Genomic DNA, 19,361 nt, shown 5'->3' on the forward strand with positions numbered 1-19,361 from the left:
GGAGAGGAGTAGGAGGGAGATCAAGTGGCACAGAGTGAACTTCAACAGAGTGGGTGGAAAGAGAGGGTGCAGCATTGTTTACTGGATCTGGCGAAGAAGTTAAAATGTAGTCCATTATCTTAGGAATTGTTTCACTGTCGTCATCACCGGAGGGTTTTTTGTTACAATTAGCCGGCTGTGGAGTAGTCCGGGGATGTGACTGAGAAGACTGCTGAGATGTGGACTTTGTCGTGGCAGAGTGTATCGATTGAGAGGGACGAGCATTCGTCGCTCGAACTTTACGAGCTGGAGAAATAGGATGATGGGCGGGAGAGGACTTAGAGTCTGACACAGTGGGTAGTCTGTGTTTACTATTAGAGGAGGCTGGGGGTCGGATGGTACGTTGGGCCAGAGGCGCCAAACGGCTGGTAAAAGAGACAGAACTGGGGTGAGAGGAGGGACGAGGTTGGGAATGGGGGGAAGGACGAGGAGAGGGAATAGGTAAGGAAGAGGATGATGAGGAGGTAGGGGTAGAGGAATCTAAAACAGAGAAAGAATTAGAGACAGGAACAAGAGGAGACTGTAACGGGGGGGTTGAGGTAGAGGGAGGGTTAGGTAGAGAAGAGGGAGGGGTGGAAGTACTAGGGGAAAGGGAAGAGGAGACAACAGGTACAGGAGTAGGGATAGAGTGAGTGGGGGGAAGACAGGAGGAGAGAGGCGATGAAGAGGGGACAGCTGATACACAGACAGGTACAGAAGGGGATGAAGAAATAGTTGTGTTATTCAAAGTAACTATGGGAGGAGGACGGGCTACACGTGCATAAGTGACGTTCGGGTGATGACCGAGACCGCGAACTTTACGACGAGCCTCATGAAGGGAGAGGCCAGTTTTCCAGCGGGCGGAGGACACTTCTGCCTCGAAGAGGTAAACTGGGCATTGTCGGTAGGTGGCAGAATGGCCACCCTGACAGTTAGGGCAATATCGGATGGTGGAAGTGCAGTCTGAGGTGGCATGACTGGCCAGTGCACAGTTGGCGCAGAGTGCGGATGATCTGCAGTACTTGGCTGGATGGCCAAAGCGCCAACAAGATGTGCACTGGCGAGGAGATGGAATGTATTCTCGCACTTGGAGAATAGTGCCTCCAATGATGACTGTGGGGGGCAGATCGCGAGAGGCAAAAATAATTTTAACAATATTTGCAGGTTCCTGGCGTCGTCCACGAGGAGGAACTGTATAACATTGAACTGAATGTATTGGGTGATGTTGTTCTGACAGAATTAGTTTAATATCATTGGCGCAGTCTGGGAAAGCCCTCTGGCCGAAGGACATCGAGGATGGTAGACGTACAGTACCAGTGGTAGAATTGAGTTGGGTGTCTGGGGATACGGAGATGGGTTGTCCTGTATTACTGACTAGGGATGTAACCTTCTCGGCTTGGGCAGCACTGTTAACAACAAGGAGGCGGGAACCATTCGGACGGGCCGAGAAGGTGACATCCCTGCCTACTTGTCGAAGGAGGCTGAGGTGGAGTGAGAGGTCGTCGGTTGTGTCCTGTATGTTAAAAATTTTTGACCACGTCTGTGCACCGAAAATTGAGGAGGTGAGGGAAGGAGCAGCAACATAGGAAGAAGGACGAGGTCGGGAGAGGGAAACAGAGGATACTGAAGGATTAGAAGCAGGAGATAAAGAAGGAAGGTAAGGGTGAAGTGTGACGATAGTAGAAGGGCTGACTAACGTACAAGAAGCAGGAGCTGGAGGAGTGGAAGACACAGTAGGCGAAGAGGACGAGGTGTTTAGTATGCTTGAACATGTAGGAGAAGGGGAAGAAGTCGAGGCCACAGTCAAAAGGGAGCTCTGAGTCGTCACTATAATGGGGTGAGAAAAGGTAACAGTATCCAGTCCAGGAAGAGAGGCCGGGGTCGTCGTTGGGGTCAAACAATCGGCAGAACCGGGGGAGGGGGAACCTATAACAATATCCATAATTTTCTAAGGAAACAGGAAAACTCATCGTGACTGTTGAAAAAGAAAGGACTATTTGGGCGGAACGCGGAGTCCACAGGTCCAGCCAACGACCCAAGTAGAGGTCAGGCTCCTAGTATGCACTCCCTACCCTACCCTACAAGGGATAGCAACACTGTGCGGGAGGACCAAGTCTTCCAGCACAATGCTGGGCCACCGGCTATTGGCCGAGAGTCCCGCAGCCAAGCAACAGCACCCCCGGAACCGAAAGCTGCTGCTTGGCAGCAGTTCCGCCTCTGCAGAGATCTGTCCCTGCAAAGGTCCACATACTGGGGTAGTGCCGAACCACCGTGACCTCCACAATTGGCCAGGCCAATAGCCCACGGGCACACCCATGTCCTTCCTGTTGCAACTTACTCGAGGTCACAGATGAGAATTTTGATGAACGTGAAAATTTCCACACTTTTTAATGCCAAAAATAGAATAGAGAGGATAGGAGAAAAGGAAAGAAGAAGCAATAGTAGAAGAAAAGGGCCTTGCAAAATTAGTTGAGGCACCGACAGGGACCCAAGGAGAGGGGAGAGGGTTGAGCAAAGTGAAGGCACAAATATGACATCCACCCAGCAACCAGACTCCTATACTTTTGGAGTACAATCAGGTACCCTGCTATGGCTCCCCTACACATCAAGTCCCCATCGATGTCTCCGAAGCCCCCCCCACGACAACAACGAGAAAGGAAACGGGGGGGGGGGGGCATCATGGTAGGAACGTACGTAGAACCGTTGTACTGTATTATATTTTCCTGCCACTGAGCTACGTGAAATAAGCTACAAAGGGACGAAAACCTAGGCCAAGTTAAGGTGGAAGAACTATAGGTAATCTCTCAGTCTTCATTGCACATGGCCAAACCATCTCAAGGTACCTCTCCCAACACCCTCCAACGCATCCACATCAACACCACAGCGTATCTTTACTTTTTCAGATTAATACAGACGATTTGGCGCAGCGGAGAGAACTCGTAGCTATCAAAGAACGAATGAACAGTATCCTCGCTTACCCTTCTGTACCTCAAGAAGACGGGGAAGCTGTTTACACACTATAATTCTATCACCGAGTTAATATACACACAGCACCTGCGTACTACGCCTTTCTCGGTTAGAGGGTGACTGATGGGATTCAGAGCTTCAAGGGTTCACAGAGTTCCAGTTAGAGACAGAAGACTCATTTCAATCATGCTCGGTAACATTTGCTTTACTGTATATTTCATTTTAACTATACTCTTTTCACTTATGTGTTATATACTTAAACATTATCATTATCTTTACATTAACCACTTCACTCTGAGAACGTCTCTTTGCCTCTGTTCATATTACTGTCAGACGATTTTAATTATCTAGAGTAAAACCTGTCGAAAATGATCGCTTATAGCATCATCATCCATTAACCTCTACGTAAGATTCGCCTTTTTAATTATATCTGCCACCGAGTCTCAAGATATTAAAATAAATATATATATATATATATATATATATTTATATATATATATATATATATATATATATCTTTTTATTATGACATGCATATTAACATCTGACTGCCAGAATATATCTCAGCTGAATGAAACAATCTTAGTAAGTATTTAGGTGCGTTTACGCTACCCATAAGATCCTCTCAGTATCCCACACATCATCTTGGCTCATCATCATCATCATCATAATCATCATCTTATCACCGTTATTATAAGATTACTCATCATATGACTACAACATGTGTGCCCATGCGTGTATTACTGCATGTGTATGCAGATATAAGATGTGTGAGTTAGAGAAAGAACAGAGGAATTAGTTGGAGAAGAACAGGGAGGCTTTAGGAGTACTCCTAAAATTATTACTAAATGTGGTTGTAGATGAGAGTTGCTTCTAAAAGTTCCTCCTAGGAGGACTCGTAGTAGTAATTTCGCTCCTACCATGAAGTGTTACCAGCACAAAGAATCTATCTATCTATCTATATACCTAGGCTGCTTCCCCCAAGGAAAGGGAGGTAGCCGAGACAGGACGACACACTCCCCATTTACTCATCCATTCAAACACAGTCATTCGCATCTTAGCCCCAAAGGGGAGAAGGGACAGATCCTCACCGTACCACACCACACATGGGTCAACTGCGCAGTGCAATCAGTGACATCCGCAGCAGGGCCCGACGGCAGAGCTGGTTTACCCCTGCCACATTATAATAGACCCATCCCTTTACTCGCACCTGACCTGATCAGCCCAAATGCGGGAAAATATCCCCTCAGGGCTGCGTCATCATATATTCATTCACAATTTCTCTCCATTTATTTCTGTCACGCACAGCCACTCTTCCTTGCTCAACAAACATCCCTCTCGCATCCAGCGCTCTCATCACACTGTCCATCCATCCTATTCGTGGTCTCCCTCTCAGCCTTACTACACCTCTCACATCAGATCTAGTTATCTTTTTCACCAATCGCTCATTATCCATCCTCTCCATATGCCCAAACCATCGCAACACCCTCTAATCAACTCTACCAGCCATCTCCCGAACAACTCCAGTTCTCCTTCGCACTTCATCATTTCGCACCCGATCCATACGCGTCACTCCACACATACTCCTCAGATACCTCATCTCCATTACATTCAAACTTTTCCTCTCTGCTACACCCATATTCCATGTTTCAGCCCCATACAATGCAGTCGGTACCACAACACCCTCATACAGCCTTCTCTTTACATCCATTCCAAGCGAACGACATCTAAACACTTTTTTCATTCCTCCCAGCACCTTTCCTACTTCATTTATTCTAAACTTCACTTCTGCATCTATTCTTCGATCCATAGCAACATGCGACCCTAAATATTTAAAACACTCCACCTCCTCAAGCAACTCACCATTCAAAACTATATTCATCCCCCTACCATCTACCAACCTCGTACACTTCATCACTTTACTCTTATTCTCATTTACTTTCAATTTCCTCCTTTCACACACCCTTCCAAACTCCTCTACCTACTGTCTTAATCTCTCCTCTGAATCAGCCACCAGTGCAATATGCAAACAGCAGCTGCTTAAGATTCCACTCTGCTTAATATATTTAATAAATTACCATTAGAAAGCCTTAGAGTATCAGTAAGTAGTTTAAAAATGAAAAACTACTTTATATATATATATAAACAACATCTATTTGATCATATATTATGATTCTTTACGAATGTCGATAAAATGGATAAAATGTAAACACATCGTGTTGCTATAGAACCGACGTAAACACAACGTACCCAGCGAAGCGTCTTGGTCACCTCATGGCGGCTCTCCACGCTACTCGATCCATTGCCGCCTCCCTGAACTGCCGTGAATGCTGCTTCCTTTCGTCCACTTTCTGGCCAAATTCGGGCATCATGTGTTGATCCAGGCCACCTTGCAACCACATCCAGTATTTTATATTCACTCTCAATCGCCAACTGAATGTTCATGCTGAGGTAATTTTTCCTATTCACATACACTTCTTGGTAAATTATTAGAAGTAACCAACGTTTTCTGTTATTATTATTTTCATGGTTTCCAAGGCAAAATACCAATTAGTTTTGACCTTCATTTTAGGGGGAAAATCTCCCTTTTGTAATTTTGAGTAAGATTTCTACCCTCGTCTTTCCTGAAACAGACTATACGGTAGTTGTAGTAGTAAAGTAAAGGTCTGTATGGCTGAGCAGACCCATCAGCCACAGGCAAGCAGGTGCTTCTGCAGGACCACCATGAACCAGTTTTCCCTAGAAGTGCTTTGTCACAGCAAGGTGCAGTGAAGAGTGTGGAGGTTTTGTTCTTTAATGGACATTGCTTTTATCTCTCTCCATCCAATGTACAGGGGCACCGTCACCATTATTTGCTTATATGGTTACCAGCCATTGTTGTGAAATAGGCAGGACTGCATGATTGGGTGATGGTTGCCACTGCTTACCACAGGATGCCAGTAATATAAAGGTTTCCACCATCAACAGGCATCTTTATAAAGTATCCCTGGCTGATATGGAAGACTACTGTATTTCATTTTCCATATGTTTAATCCATAAGGTTTTATCAAGAGGCTGCAACGGATGTACAGTAAGACTTCTTATGTTGCTCCCCTCCTCCCCCCTTTTTTTTTTTTTCCATAGTAAATATTGGAAAGATTGCCAGCTAATGTTGTGTAGCTCAAAATGTAGCTGATGTAGCATTGTCACCCAGCTAGCAGTACCATTGATAGGGAATTAGTCAATACTTCAGAACTCTAACACCAGCGTATATAATATGGATTTACAGTCAAGTACTCACCCCATCCCACTCTTCCGAGTTTAAAAATTGCTGTGTTTTTTTCCTGTATATTTTTTTATGTATTAGTAGACTTGGTCTTGTTTATGATGAAACGTAATTTGGACCATGATGTTCTTCATGACTAATTTTCCTCAAATCTTTCAGGTATAGAATGTGACTAAGAAGCCAAAGACCATTATCGTGTCCCAGTTCCATCAGTGAATGTGGTAAAGTGAAAAGCATTGCAAGAAGGAATAAGGAGAGATATCCTAACCTAAGCCACTATATGACGACCCCTACAAAATTAGCTCCCCCAACTCAAACTAGCCTTAAAAGGTAAGTCTTGGTTAGAATAGTTCTATCTATCTATCTATCTATCTATTGCCAGACGCCTCAGTCCCGTTTGGGGTGGCCACAAACAAATCGCCTCCAAGTCGCCCTGTCCCCTGCCGTTTCACTCCCCTGCTCCCAACTCACACCCCCCTCTCTCGGTAACGTTGGTTACTTCTAAAGTTATACCCACTTCTTCTTACTGGTTTGGTGCCACAATTCGTATGTGAGTCCCATCAATCACACCAGCTACCCCAGGAAAGCCAGCAATTCGCCTGAATTTTCTTTCAGTTCTTTGTAGTTCAGGGAGTGTATGGGGGAACTTCACAAACCTCTTAACAGTGTGTGGAGCAGTTAGAGCACAGAGTGTTTCCGTTATCACATTGCTCACTGATGGCTGCGATGGTCCAAAGTCATCACAGTTACACTGCTGCATTTTTCCAGTTGCAAGGAACCTTAATAGTATCAACACTTTTGTCTCGGGTGTGAGAGGATGGTTTTGATGTGTGGGCCTTTCCAGTACATCTCTTACTAATCAATCAATCCATCAATCATTTCCTGTGGCACCCCACGAGATGCATAGGGCCTCAGTGAACTCTCTCCACCAATATTTGTCTCTTGCCATCTCCTTCAGGTCCCACCAACACTCCTCTCCTGTTTCTTTTTTCATTGTCCTCAACCAGGTTTCCCTCGGCCTACCTCTACCTCTTCTTCCTTTAGCAGTCCACTCTGGCACATCCTGTATTAAACTACAGACAGACAGACAGAGACACAGAGAGAGAGAGAGAGAGTTTCCCGTGTCTGTCCATGTATTCACTCCTCTGCAACACTGACCAAAATAATTATGACACACATCGCACCATCTTGAGACATCATCATCATCATCATCATCATCATCATCATCATCATCACCATCATCACCACCACCACCACCACATCATCATCATCATCATCATGAATCCGAACTCACTATTGTATGGGGTGGGTATGATGCAGACAGAGAAACAGGTCATGGAGGCAGGACTCTGTTAATGGACTGTGCAGTGTAATAAACCATCCATTCCTTCAGTTATCATTCAGATCTTCAAAATTCTTCTCAAACCCGACATGCCAACTATTATATAAATGTGGGTTGACTGATTATGCATAATTTCACCATACACCATAATGGGATACGGGGGAATTGCTGCCTACTTCATCTTTCCGCCTTTTTCAATTTGTATAACACGATGATGTGATGTTCAAGGGTACGAGTGGACGGACGGCACTCCCTTCACCTTCATAGACTGGGACCTGAACCAGCCCGACGCTGAGGACGGCAGGAAGGAGTGTGGCTCAGCTAATGTGTTCTCCCTCAAGTTTTCTGTTTCGTACTGTGAAGCCAACCTACCCATCATCTGTGAGGCCAAGGAAGGTAAGCTGATAGATAGATACACAGATAGATAGATAGAAAAATAGATAGATGGACAGACAGCTAGATAGGTAGATATAGACAGACAGATAGATGAATAGGTAGTAGATAGATAGATAGACAAATGGAGATAGGTAGATAGATAGATAGACAGACATAGATAGATAGATAGATAGACAGAAAGATAGGTAGGTAGATAGATAAATTTAAACTCATTTGATTAGAGGCTGTACACACAACTTTTTACATGCACACTCTGCTTGGATAACTATTGCACCCGGGTGTTTGTACATTAACACACAGTTGCTTGTGGTTCCAAACATAGATAATTATAGATAAAACAGCTTCATTATCATCATCACTTAAGTACTTAACACATCAGCATCAGAAGTTGCTGGTAATATGGTTCTTTTTTCATCCAGCCATCCATCATCCAATCCTACGTTGCCCCATGAGGAGCGTAGGAGCCCGGGGCTAGGCGGTTGGTCCTGGCATTTAAGATGAGAGTGACCAGCCTCACTCATCCCTGAGTGGCATTACATGAGCAACCAACCCCAACCACCCCTTGGATATAAACCTTCACCGGCTCAATCCAACTGGAGTGCAATAATTACCCACTAAACAACCAGGTGCCAACATTTAGTTACAGTATATGGTTACCACCCAGCGTAGTAAATGGTTTCCTGATGTACAGGAAACCATTTGGCTTGTCACTCAGTGTAGAGTCACCCACAGGCAGAAGGAAGAGGAAAGAATGAAGGAAAGAAAGACAGAAGAGGGAGTGTAAAGTCACCCGTAGGCAGAAGGACGAGGAAAGAATGAAGGAAAGAAAGACAGAAGAGGATGGAAGGAAAGAAGGTTGGAGGAGAGGAAAGGGCAGACCATATATAACTGATCATAATACTCGTATGTTCAACAAGCTTCTAATATCTTACGGGGATTTTCAAGAACATGGCAAAATCTTGTTCTGTGTCCAGTGATTAAATTGATAAAGTCCTTAGCCCAGACATTCTACAGGTTTATAATTCCCAGCACATAAACACGTCTCCGGCCACACCCTCTACGATGCAACTTCACCTATGCATTTGCCATAAAAGTATCTGTAAAATAATGCCGTCTTACCTGTAGGGGAGGTAGTTCATTTGTAATTACTGAGTTATGAATTATTCTTCTTGCTTTGTTCTGAGTCTCTTTCAGTTGTTGTAATGCAGTAAGGGTAAGGTTAATCTGTGTGGATATGAGTCAAATATACTGGGTTCTGGTGAGGCATTGGGGGAACGATAAACTGTACAGATATATTTGATTATATTACTGTGAATTAGTTTGTACAATGAGTAATCAAAATAAGAAGTGATGATAGTGTCAATTGAATATTCAGATTTACTATAGCAACAAGTGTCTACCTTGTTGCGAAAGTTAGTGAGGAGATGGTAACCAGGAAAACTGTATTAGCTTAAATCAGTAGAGGGAGAGACTTGGGCTTGTGTGTGGTATACGGCAGGTGGAGATATGGATTCAAGGAAGATGTGAACAGAATTCAGATTGATACTAAGACCACGGATGTCAGTAAAATTCAAGGCCGAATCTGCACTTCTCCCCTGACAAGCATGGTTTGTGGCAGTCATTTGATGGCGACCAGGAGAGCCCTGTGTCACCAGCCCTATCCTGCAGGTGGTGGCAGTGTGAGGCACCACAGCATTTGCTCTTAATATTGCAGCTGTCATTGTTCAAGAGGGGATGGATTAGAGGTTGTGATGTATAATGTGCATGTAGTGTGGTGTGGTGTATACAGTTGGACGTAGATATTTATGAGAGTATCCTGGGTGCAGCAATGACATCATCATAGTGAATGGGTTAATGGAGATTGTTTCTAACTCATTCACCATGAATGTTATCCACTCAGCTGTGAGAGAGAAAAAAAATCTATTTGGCATTTGTCAGAGTCTGAATTAATCCCAGTGATATCCTTCGTGCAAGAGATTGTTCCAAACAACAATACGTCCAGACAATGGACTCTTTTCCATTGTGCAAGATTTGGGGAGCATGACACCCCCAGCAATTCTTGGGGGCCAACCCTCACCTAATAATAAAAATGACCAGAAATAAGGGGTTGTGAGCAGATGGATTTTGGCGAGGCATCTCAGCTCAGTTCGTGTTGGTCCATGGTAGTATCTTCCACTACATTAAATTTTCTACCATTATTTTTAGGGGGGTTCGCCTCATGCGGAATTTATAAAGCATACAAAATAGGGGAAGGAGGGCAGATACTTTGTGATATCTTAGTACATGTTGCACAGTGGACCATAATGCAATATTTGGGAGGCCTGGCTCCCCCGGTAATTCTTGAGAGGTCAGGCACGTTCCCCAAAATAAAGAAGATCAGAAATTGGGGAAAGCGAGCACATGGATCTCAACGCAGATTACTTACATATGACAAGATTTGGTATGCTGTTTCCAAGGTTTCTTTGAAGGCACAAGAAGTAACTGCAAATCTCTGTTATTATGAAGTGTAGCATCCCACTTGTTTTGGTAGTCTTACTGTACCAGTTTGAAAATTGTAAGTGATATGAAGCTTGACCTGAGTGGGCTATAGTGTGTTTTTTATGGTACGTTTTGTATCATACTAAAACTCCTTGATTTTGGTCACTGTTTTCAGTATGTAACTTAGTGACATAAAAGAGCATATTTATTTCTGCTTAATGATCATTTAGTGAATATTTCAACGTCCTGCAGTAGGCATTATTTTGTAATTCAGTACTTCACCTAAACCTGACTCTTTTTGCAAAATTGGGCGTGTGCACTGCTTGTTTAGCCCATATCGGGGTTATTCAGTATAGATAATGAAATATACTGGTCCCGCATAAATCACTGAGGAACCCAACTGTCACCGGTCCCAGAGATGACGTTCTGTTGACTATTTATTGGTAGTTCCTGCTGTAAGTCATGAAGCCAGTTACAAAGGCCAGTATTACTAAAAACTATTTCATCCTTCCAGGCACCATGCACACCACGGCAGCCCCACCAACAAAGCCACCCATTACACAATGCTCGGACGTCAACTCCTGGACCTTGTACGAAGACAACTGCTGCAAGTTTGTGTCTGAGTTGCATGAGGCGCCGCAGAGCTGGTGGCAGGCTCATCTACTGTGTTGCGAGGAGGGTGGCGAGCTGGCATCCATACATTCCCACGAGGAGAACTACTGGATTGAGGCCATGGTGAGTGAAGAGATGAGGGTTAGGGAATTAGATGCCATGTGGTCAAATGGGCTGAGGCGCCAGGGGGAAGGAAGATCACTTGCCTGACCCAACAATATGAGTTATTTCTGGATTTTAAAAACAAATGATTATCTCTTATTGCTTTACTGTTCTGTAATTCATGCTTCCTACTCCCTTTGGTACTACGGGCTTACTTGAAGTTATCTGTAATCATCTGGGGGTGAACGGATCGTGAATTTGGCTCTGTTACCTCGTTTTTGTTTTTTCTTGGAGGGAACAATCTTGCCGGCTCCTGGCCTTTGGTTCCATCTTTCTTGCATTAAAAAAAAAAAGCCATAAAGATGTCTCGTTGTCCTGAAAACATTATTGGAGAATGGGCCTAATAATTTCAGTACAAAAACCTTGCCCTAAGCTGAATAAGAAACCATGGTGACGATGAATGACATAAAGAATCATCGTACTGAAGGTGATCGAGACAGCAGCAACGACGTCTATGGTGTGTGGGTGGTGTGTGGAGGAGGAAGAGAGCAGCTTTGAGGATGAACTATGACCTTAGCCTTTATCATTCTTTTTCTGTGCCTGCCCTCCTCTCTTCCTATTTCTCCCATCTTTCCTGTCACTTCTTATTGCTTTTCTTTCCTTTACAGGTGGCTTTACATTGAGTGACAAGCCAAATGGTTTCCTGTAAGCCAAGAAACCATTTACAACGCTGGGTGGTAACCATATAACCAAACCATACGTGCTCCCTACGTGTCAACAAGTGGGTTGGTGGAGGGTTAGTGCCCCTCCCCGTAAAACAACTAACTCAAAGTCAAGTGGCCACCCCTTACGGGATTATGGCGTCTGGCAATAGATAGATAGATAGATCTAGTGTAATTCCACCGATGCATTGTGACGTACTTACCAACTGCCATTTGCCACGTTATTTAAAAATTTTGTACATCTGAATTAGACTCCCTCGTAGTCTGAACATTTTAAGATTAAATAACTTTCCCGCTTGTAACAATTTCTTGTGCAGTTGGTTCCTTAGTCTGGGGATCACTTTTGTTAGTCTTCGCTGTACTCTCTCTAATTTCTCCATATATTTCTTGTAATAGGGTGACCAGAATTGAACACAGTGCTTCGGAAGCGTGCGCACTAAGCAGGTATACAAGGAATGGATTATTTTCTCTGATCTGCATTCGACAGTTCTGTATATAAAGGCAGCTTGTACAGTATGTTCGCTTTGTTTAGTTTTCAATGCACTGTCGCCTGGGCTTTAAAATCAGTTGTTGTTTTTAGAATTTTCAAAGCTCATCTTTGTTAAAATCGTGAGTTGACTGCTGTTCATACTTTTTCTGTTTACTCCCTATGTGTAGAACTTTGCACTTGTTCATTTGTCATGTTTGAGCCTAACGGAACAGTTTATTAAGATCTTTTTGAATCATCAGTCTTTGTTCAGGGATATCCATTGTGTTACTGATTTTTGTATTGTCAGCGACCTTGGATGTTATGCTAAACAAACCTTCGTTAAAGATATATAAGTACCGTTTATTTGAATTAGCATATTTGAATTATTATAGGACCCAAAACTGAACCTGACACTGCTTTTAACATTCATCCAGTCTGATTCCTTCCCGATAATTATAACTCATTTGCCAACGTTCCTAATCCATCTTAGTATTTTTATGATGAGCATTATGATAACAGTGATGGTAATACACGTTTTTTACAGGAAGAGTGTGTGCAGGTGAGGTACACAACAGGTCGCTGGGATGATGTGAGCTGCACCAACGAGTATGGCTTCGTTTGTATGATGAACCAAGGTAGTCTTTAGGAGCCTGAATATTTACTGTACTGTTGAGTAGAAGATGGTGAATGCGTTGACAGTAGTAGGAAAATGAAAGGAGGGAAGGGAGGAAGAGGGGAAGGGAAAAGGAATAGAATGAGCAGGCAGAAGGAAAAAATGAATGAAAAAGGGAAAAGAAAAGAAGAGAAGAATGAAGCGTAGGAGGGAAAAAGGAGGAGGAGGAAATTTAGTAGACAGCAGGAATATATTAATGGAATGGAGGAAAGAAAGGGAGAAGGAAAGTAAGAAAGGAAGGAGAGGAAAAGATAAAGGAAATAGAATGAGTAAAAGGAACTGAACTGAAAGGAGCGTGGGAGAGAGGAGGGAATGACAGAAAGAAGTCTAGGTGTGTGATTCGTACCATAGCCTTTCACAGTCTGAGCAGTTGTATTGTAGTTTATGATTGTGTAATTGTACTCCATTCTGTTATAGGTTTAGTAAGTATATCGTCTCTATCTATCTATCTATCTATAGCCCGACGCCCTAATCCCGCAAAGGGTGGCCGCAGACATAACGCCTCCAAGTCGCTCTGTCACCCACCATTTGACTACCCTCCCCCAACTCACCCCCCCCCTCCCTCATGTACCTCTCAGCTCCATCCCTCCACCTCATCCTCGGTCTACCCCTCCCTCTCCCTCCCTCCACCTCACCTACATACACCCTCTTAGTCAGTCTTTCATTCTCCATTCTCTCCACCTCAGTGTATTTCTCCTAATGTTCTCAACCACATCCACATACTCTTTATGAGTCTTAGTATTTGTAATGCACTATGCTGTAGCCATTCATAGCTTAAGAGACTGTACTGCTTTGTGTTGTAATCCTTCAGCGTCTGAGTAACTGAATGTGTATATCAATAGAAGGAGGAGAATGAATTTGTGAATAGTTGAGATTACTTGACTAAAATAAATCTAAATCTGTTACATAGGCAAGGGTCATGAAGGCAGATAACCTCTTTGGATTTAAGATTTGAGCAGGGGAAAGTCAGTGACCTTCCCTTCGACTGTGAAGAGAAAATGGATTGAGGAAGAGGAAGGGAGGGGGGAGGGAAGAAGGAAAAGGGGGGGGAGACAGGATGAGTAATTGTGTGATGGTCATGAATCGCTAAGGAGAGCAGATGATTGAATTGATGGAAGAAACAGAATGGTAAGGAGGGAAGAATAAGGATGGAAGAAGAAAGGAGAGATAGGAAGGAAATGGAAGAAGAGGAGAGGAAAACAGTTAATAGGGAAACAAGAGAAAGAAGGAAATGACGTCAACTGCACTGAGGAATATGGCTGCCTGTGTATGATGAAGTGAGGCAGTGTTTTATTATACTGTGTTCTCATTGGGGTCCCCTGGGTGAGGTAATATTTCCCCAGTATCCCTGCTTGTCATAAGAGGCAACTAAATGGGGCCTTTTTGTCTCTCGTCTTCCTCTCCTTCCTGTCTTCCACGTCTCCTCAGTCCATTCTCCCTTCTTGATATTTCCGTGTTTCTTGCGGTATTTAGTTTCCCTCCAATTCTATCAAGATGGATATTCAGTTTCATGGCAGGGATATCTAAAGGACCGCCCAATGATGTACACCCTTCCTGCTTCCAGTCAAGCTCTTACCTTTTAACTAACCAACCAAGACGCATCATAGCCAAGCCATTTCAGTGACAAACCCACTTTAAACTCCCAACTTCTTCGGTGCCAAAATGACTTCATTGTCAAGCCACATCAATGCCACACCACATTAACGCCACACCACATCAACGTCAGGACCACTACCCTTTTGTTTACCTCTCTCTAGTGCCATGTAGCCATTGTCGTTTGGCGCTATAATGTTCATGTAATCAGTCAGTTTTAGTTGATGTGCAAGAATTTGTTACGTGACTCCCATGGATGCTTATTCACCCTAATGTCCTAATTCTCTGGATAACATCGCGTATGGTGTAATTTACTCCTGCTGCTACAGAGGATAATTCACGTAAGATTAGGTTGGGTTGTATTGGATTAGGTTATGATAGACACCGTGTAAGCTATCGTATTATTGGCAGATCCGGCCATAGACAGTGACGACCTGGTGCCGTACTGTGCATCAGCATATGGAGTGACCTTCATCTTATACAAGGGTGGATGTTACTGGGCCTCACCTACACCCTTGTCATGGCAGGTAAGTACACACACACACACACACACACACACACACACACACACACAGTGATGGGGTTGATATGGTGAGCGACAGGGTGTAAAGATTAGGCGGTGTGTCTCCTTGTACCTACGCCTCATTCCCGCCCCAGGGACTCAGTAAGCCTTAGCAGTGTAGTGGTGGTGGGCATCAGTAGCAGCCGTTGTTGTCCTGTTGCCACGTTAGGTTAGAACACTACATCAAGAAAGTGTTTATAGTCATCCATCACCTGTATTGAAGAAGAAAACTGTAGGCCTACATTATTACTATTATTATTATTATTACTATTGTTATTGTTATTATTGTTATTGTTATTATTATTATTATTATTATTATGGTATGAGGGGCACTCATTATCCACTTTATACCCATCTCTCTCTCTCTCTTTCTCTCTCTCTTTCTCTCTCTCCAGGTGACTCCGTTAATGCAAGGAAGAAGGCTTTTTATGCAAGGAAACATAGGCTTGTTCACCAGGTGGATCAGTGAATGGAGAGCCTGAGGTGGTATTGAAGCCTGAAATCACCTAAGATGAAGATTTCAGAGGAAGGAGAAGTGAATGTGACAGCACTGGATGGGAAGACCCTGTCTAACAACAAATGGACAGGTAACATTAGCAAGATGCTGGACATTTGCTACAGAACTTCAAACTGATCCTTCATTCACCAGACTCTCAGTTGGAGAGCCCCTTATTTCACTGAGTGACAGCGTCATAAAGGATCTCTGCTGATCAAGTGTACGGGAATAAGATCACACATGCCACAAGGACAGGAGAACTTCCCACAGATCTGGCCCTTCTTGAAACTGATCCAGTGAGCCATTCAAGGTGGTTGACAACAGCAACAGGCTTTGTCACACATGGGTTTCAAAACATGGCCTTAAAGGTAAAGCCCTTAAAAACTTAAGACTGATTGTGGAATACATTGTTGGTGTGTACAACCCCTTCTGGTTCAACATAAAAGTAAAATGCTCTTGGATAGAAGGCACACGCCACATCTTGTTTCAGCTGCGGCTACTTAGGCTGCAAAAGAAGGCTGTAGCGGATGCCATTTTGCCAGCCAACCAGCACTCAGCATGGTATGCATTCAGCTCAATGATAATCCAGACACTCTTGTGCTCAGATGACAGTGAGGAGAGGAGAGCTGATGTCCAAAAGATTGTTGACATGAGAGGTGGAGATGATAACACATTGGGAGATCTTTCTGTACGACCCAGGCAGACACCTTCCATCAACCCCAGTGCTTCTTCCCTGTTGGAGCTGATTGACTGGTCTAACGGGACTACAGCGGAAGTAAAGAAGTTCATTGATGAGCCCATGCAAGTTCCACAGTGACCCTAAAATGCTGTCTATAGAGTGGTGTGTAAAACAAGCCACAGAGGCAGCAGGCAGGGTGTATGCACATGAGAAACCTGAGGGCTATATCAGAAGCCAAGAAACAAGTCGGCAGCTGATGTCCACGAACGAATCAAAGCAAGACCTCATGAAACTTGTTTAAACATTTTTAAAACTGATATCATTACTTTCTGATGTTGTTATATGATTATAAGGATATGTTTTATGCTTACTAGGATATGTTTATGAAGAGAAACTAAAATTTTCATAGCTTTACCTGACATTTTGAGAAGCTAGAATTGATATATATTGTTTTCCGAGAGCAGTTTATGTGTTTTTAATCAAACGTAGATTTACTAAGCTTAATGTTGTGCAGTTCCCAGAAGTAATTGCATATTTTAATTCTTCACCTCCTATAACATAATTTTAAAACCCCCTCACTAAAGAAATTTGCAAAAATTAATTTTCACTTCCCAAAATGACACACACTAAGTTGGAGCCATTATAAAGGAAACAGGATGATAGTAAAGGTACGTCTGAGAAAGGATGTGTTTAAACTGAGGAAGCAAAAAAAGAAAAATTATATAGTGTGTTTAGAGATGTATGTACCGGTACATGACAAGGGTTGTGTACAATTTCACCATAGTAATGGAAGCAGTGACTCTGCACCTCATGCATCTGTGAAATGCATCTAAAAGATAAAAACAAAATAACTGCACATGGATTTTGCTTATGATGTTGAGGAAAAAAGTCGGTTTTAATTGATGTATGAATTTGTATATCTGTCTCAGTGACTGATCGTTGACATTCTACTTGCTTTTCTGCTTGGCTTTTCTTGTTTCTGGGTGCCATCCATCTCATAATATAGTGAGCACTGATATGATGATGATGATGATGATGATGATGGTAATAATGATGATAGTTCCATACATTTCAGAGTGAGCTTAGAATTCCATACATTAGTGTGTGAGTTTAGAATTATGATCAGTGTCACTAGGTTGAAATATATAAAGGCCAGTGTTTCATATAATCTTTCAGGCAGCAGAAGAACAGTGTGTGAGTTATTGGTCTCATCTGGTGTCGGTGCTGAGTGTAGGCGAGGACAGCTTCACCTGGGTGCTGGCTCAAGAGAACTCCTTGGCTGAGATGTGGGTCGGCCTCTCCAATAACCAGGCAAGAACATTACTATAGTCTGTTTTAAGTATCCTGGTAAAGACGTCCCTCCCTCCTTGCCACTGAATAACTGATGTAATTGCAGGGAAGGATTTTATATCAGTTACACATATCACTGTCTACAAATAAATCTGTAATTCCATGGTACAAGTAACTGACTATGCTGATGTTCAAATTACAAAAAGGTATGGACATGCGGAGTGGATGGGTGTCAGTAGGGTAGTGAAAGGGGTGTGTATAGCAAATGTGAAGGTGGGAGATGTGCTGGACCAAGAAAGTGGAAAGATACGGTAAATGAGTGTGAGAAAGTATGGTATGGATGTTGATGAGGTTGGTGAACAGACAAGGAAGGCTTTATTTCAGATTGTTTGATCCGTTTTTTTTCTTTCTTTCTTTCTTTTTTTTTTCCTTGTGGCGTCACTGTTTCCTCCCCCATGCTCATGTTCCGTCGTGTTCTTACTTATACCATGGTGCACAGTTTCGTATCTCAAAGAGGCGGCTGGGTATATCTGATAATGTAGTACTGTCGAAAGTGTGTCCGGGTCATTTCACTGAAATAGTTAATGAACAAAGTGTCTGATATATTTATTACCAAATCCCTTTAACCCCTTCACCACTATTGCTTAATCAGTGTAGTCTCTTAAACAATGCCATGAAGGTAGCAAATGTGAAAGACCAAAATTTGCTGTTCTCCTTAATTGCCCGCTTGCATCCCAGTTCCATTATGGCGGGCACGCAGCACCGGACTAACCACACACACCCTTGTTAGTTGAATTCTTTAATGCCAGAGACTCCCCATACTCAGAGTTTTTCATATATGCTACTGATCAACTCTGAAACTATCTTCCTCAGTCTATCTTCGCCATGGCCTATGACTCCCATTCGTTTAAATTCAGTGTGTCAAAGCATCTGGAAATGAACAGATCTGGATTTTGGTATTTTTGTCCACAACGTTCTTGCTGTGAGCTTCTTACTGTTATGGCATAAAACGTTTCATATAAAGGTTTCCATCACCACAGCCAAGAAGGAAATATTTACAACCTTTTGCTTATGGTTGTAAATGTTGAAAGGAAGTTACTTTTGGCAACTTCAGCATTATAGATAGTTCATAATCCAAATATATTCAACTGTAGGTAGCATGAATAAAATTAAAATATATAATTGTGGTGTGAGTAGTCTTGTGATGCAGTATTTATTAACCCACCCGAACCCTACACCAGGACCACCAGGTATTCAAGTGGTCAGATGGGTGGCCAGCTGTGTACACCAACTGGGGGCCCGACCAGCCCAACCTGGACAGCCGCCAGCCTGAGTGTGTGGCAGTGAACGGCACAGATGGGTTGTGGGCCACCCAGTCCTGCAACATCACACTGCCCTTCCTGTGCAAGTATACCAATGGTTAGTGCAAGCATTTTATTTGTTTTAGTTAATTGTGCTCAGTATTGTATACACAACGTTACAACACAACACATATGACGCTGCCTCACTCCAAAACAGACCTGAATGGGAACGATTGTCTTTTGGTGGTAGGAGCAGGTATTATCGCTGATTTATTAGGCATACATTATAATTACCTCCAACAAACAAAGGTGGAGGAGGTTCTGTGTTCACCCCTGTTTGTCTGTTTGTTTGTCCACAAGATATCAAGTAAATTTATTGACGGATTTCAAAGAAAA

The 19,361-nt window shown here is 43.1% G+C and overlaps 1 protein-coding gene across 1 annotated transcript; it reads left to right on the forward strand.

The window, feature by feature from the left end:
* Positions 1–2,144: 2,144 nt before the first annotated feature.
* On the forward strand, positions 2,145–19,088 carry LOC145389935 (macrophage mannose receptor 1-like). Its single transcript, XM_080265046.1, has 8 exons — positions 2,145–2,259; positions 7,821–7,988; positions 10,981–11,201; positions 12,916–13,006; positions 15,049–15,164; positions 16,186–16,500; positions 17,551–17,685; positions 18,906–19,088. The coding sequence occupies exons 1-8, from the start codon at positions 2,145–2,147 to the stop codon at positions 19,086–19,088; spliced, it is 1,344 nt and encodes a 447-aa protein (XP_080121172.1).
* Positions 19,089–19,361: the final 273 nt, after the last annotated feature.

This window comes from Coenobita brevimanus, unplaced genomic scaffold (genome assembly GCF_032717465.1).
Source record: "Coenobita brevimanus isolate Jiangsu-jjx unplaced genomic scaffold, ASM3271746v2 jjx.HiC_scaffold_2625, whole genome shotgun sequence".
Taxonomy (NCBI): Eukaryota; Metazoa; Arthropoda; class Malacostraca; order Decapoda; family Coenobitidae; genus Coenobita; species Coenobita brevimanus.

Excerpts from the sequence above, each read along its gene's own strand:
- LOC145389935 (XM_080265046.1), top strand. The coding sequence starts at position 2,145 with ATGCTGGGCCACCGGCTATTGGCCGAGAGTCCCGCAGCCAAGCAACAG. Across the intron at positions 7,989-10,980 it reads CATCTGTGAGGCCAAGGAAG|GCACCATGCACACCACGGCA; the intron begins GTAAGCTGATAG and ends TCATCCTTCCAG. Across the intron at positions 15,165-16,185 it reads CTACACCCTTGTCATGGCAG|CTGCGGCTACTTAGGCTGCA; the intron begins GTAAGTACACAC and ends ATCTTGTTTCAG.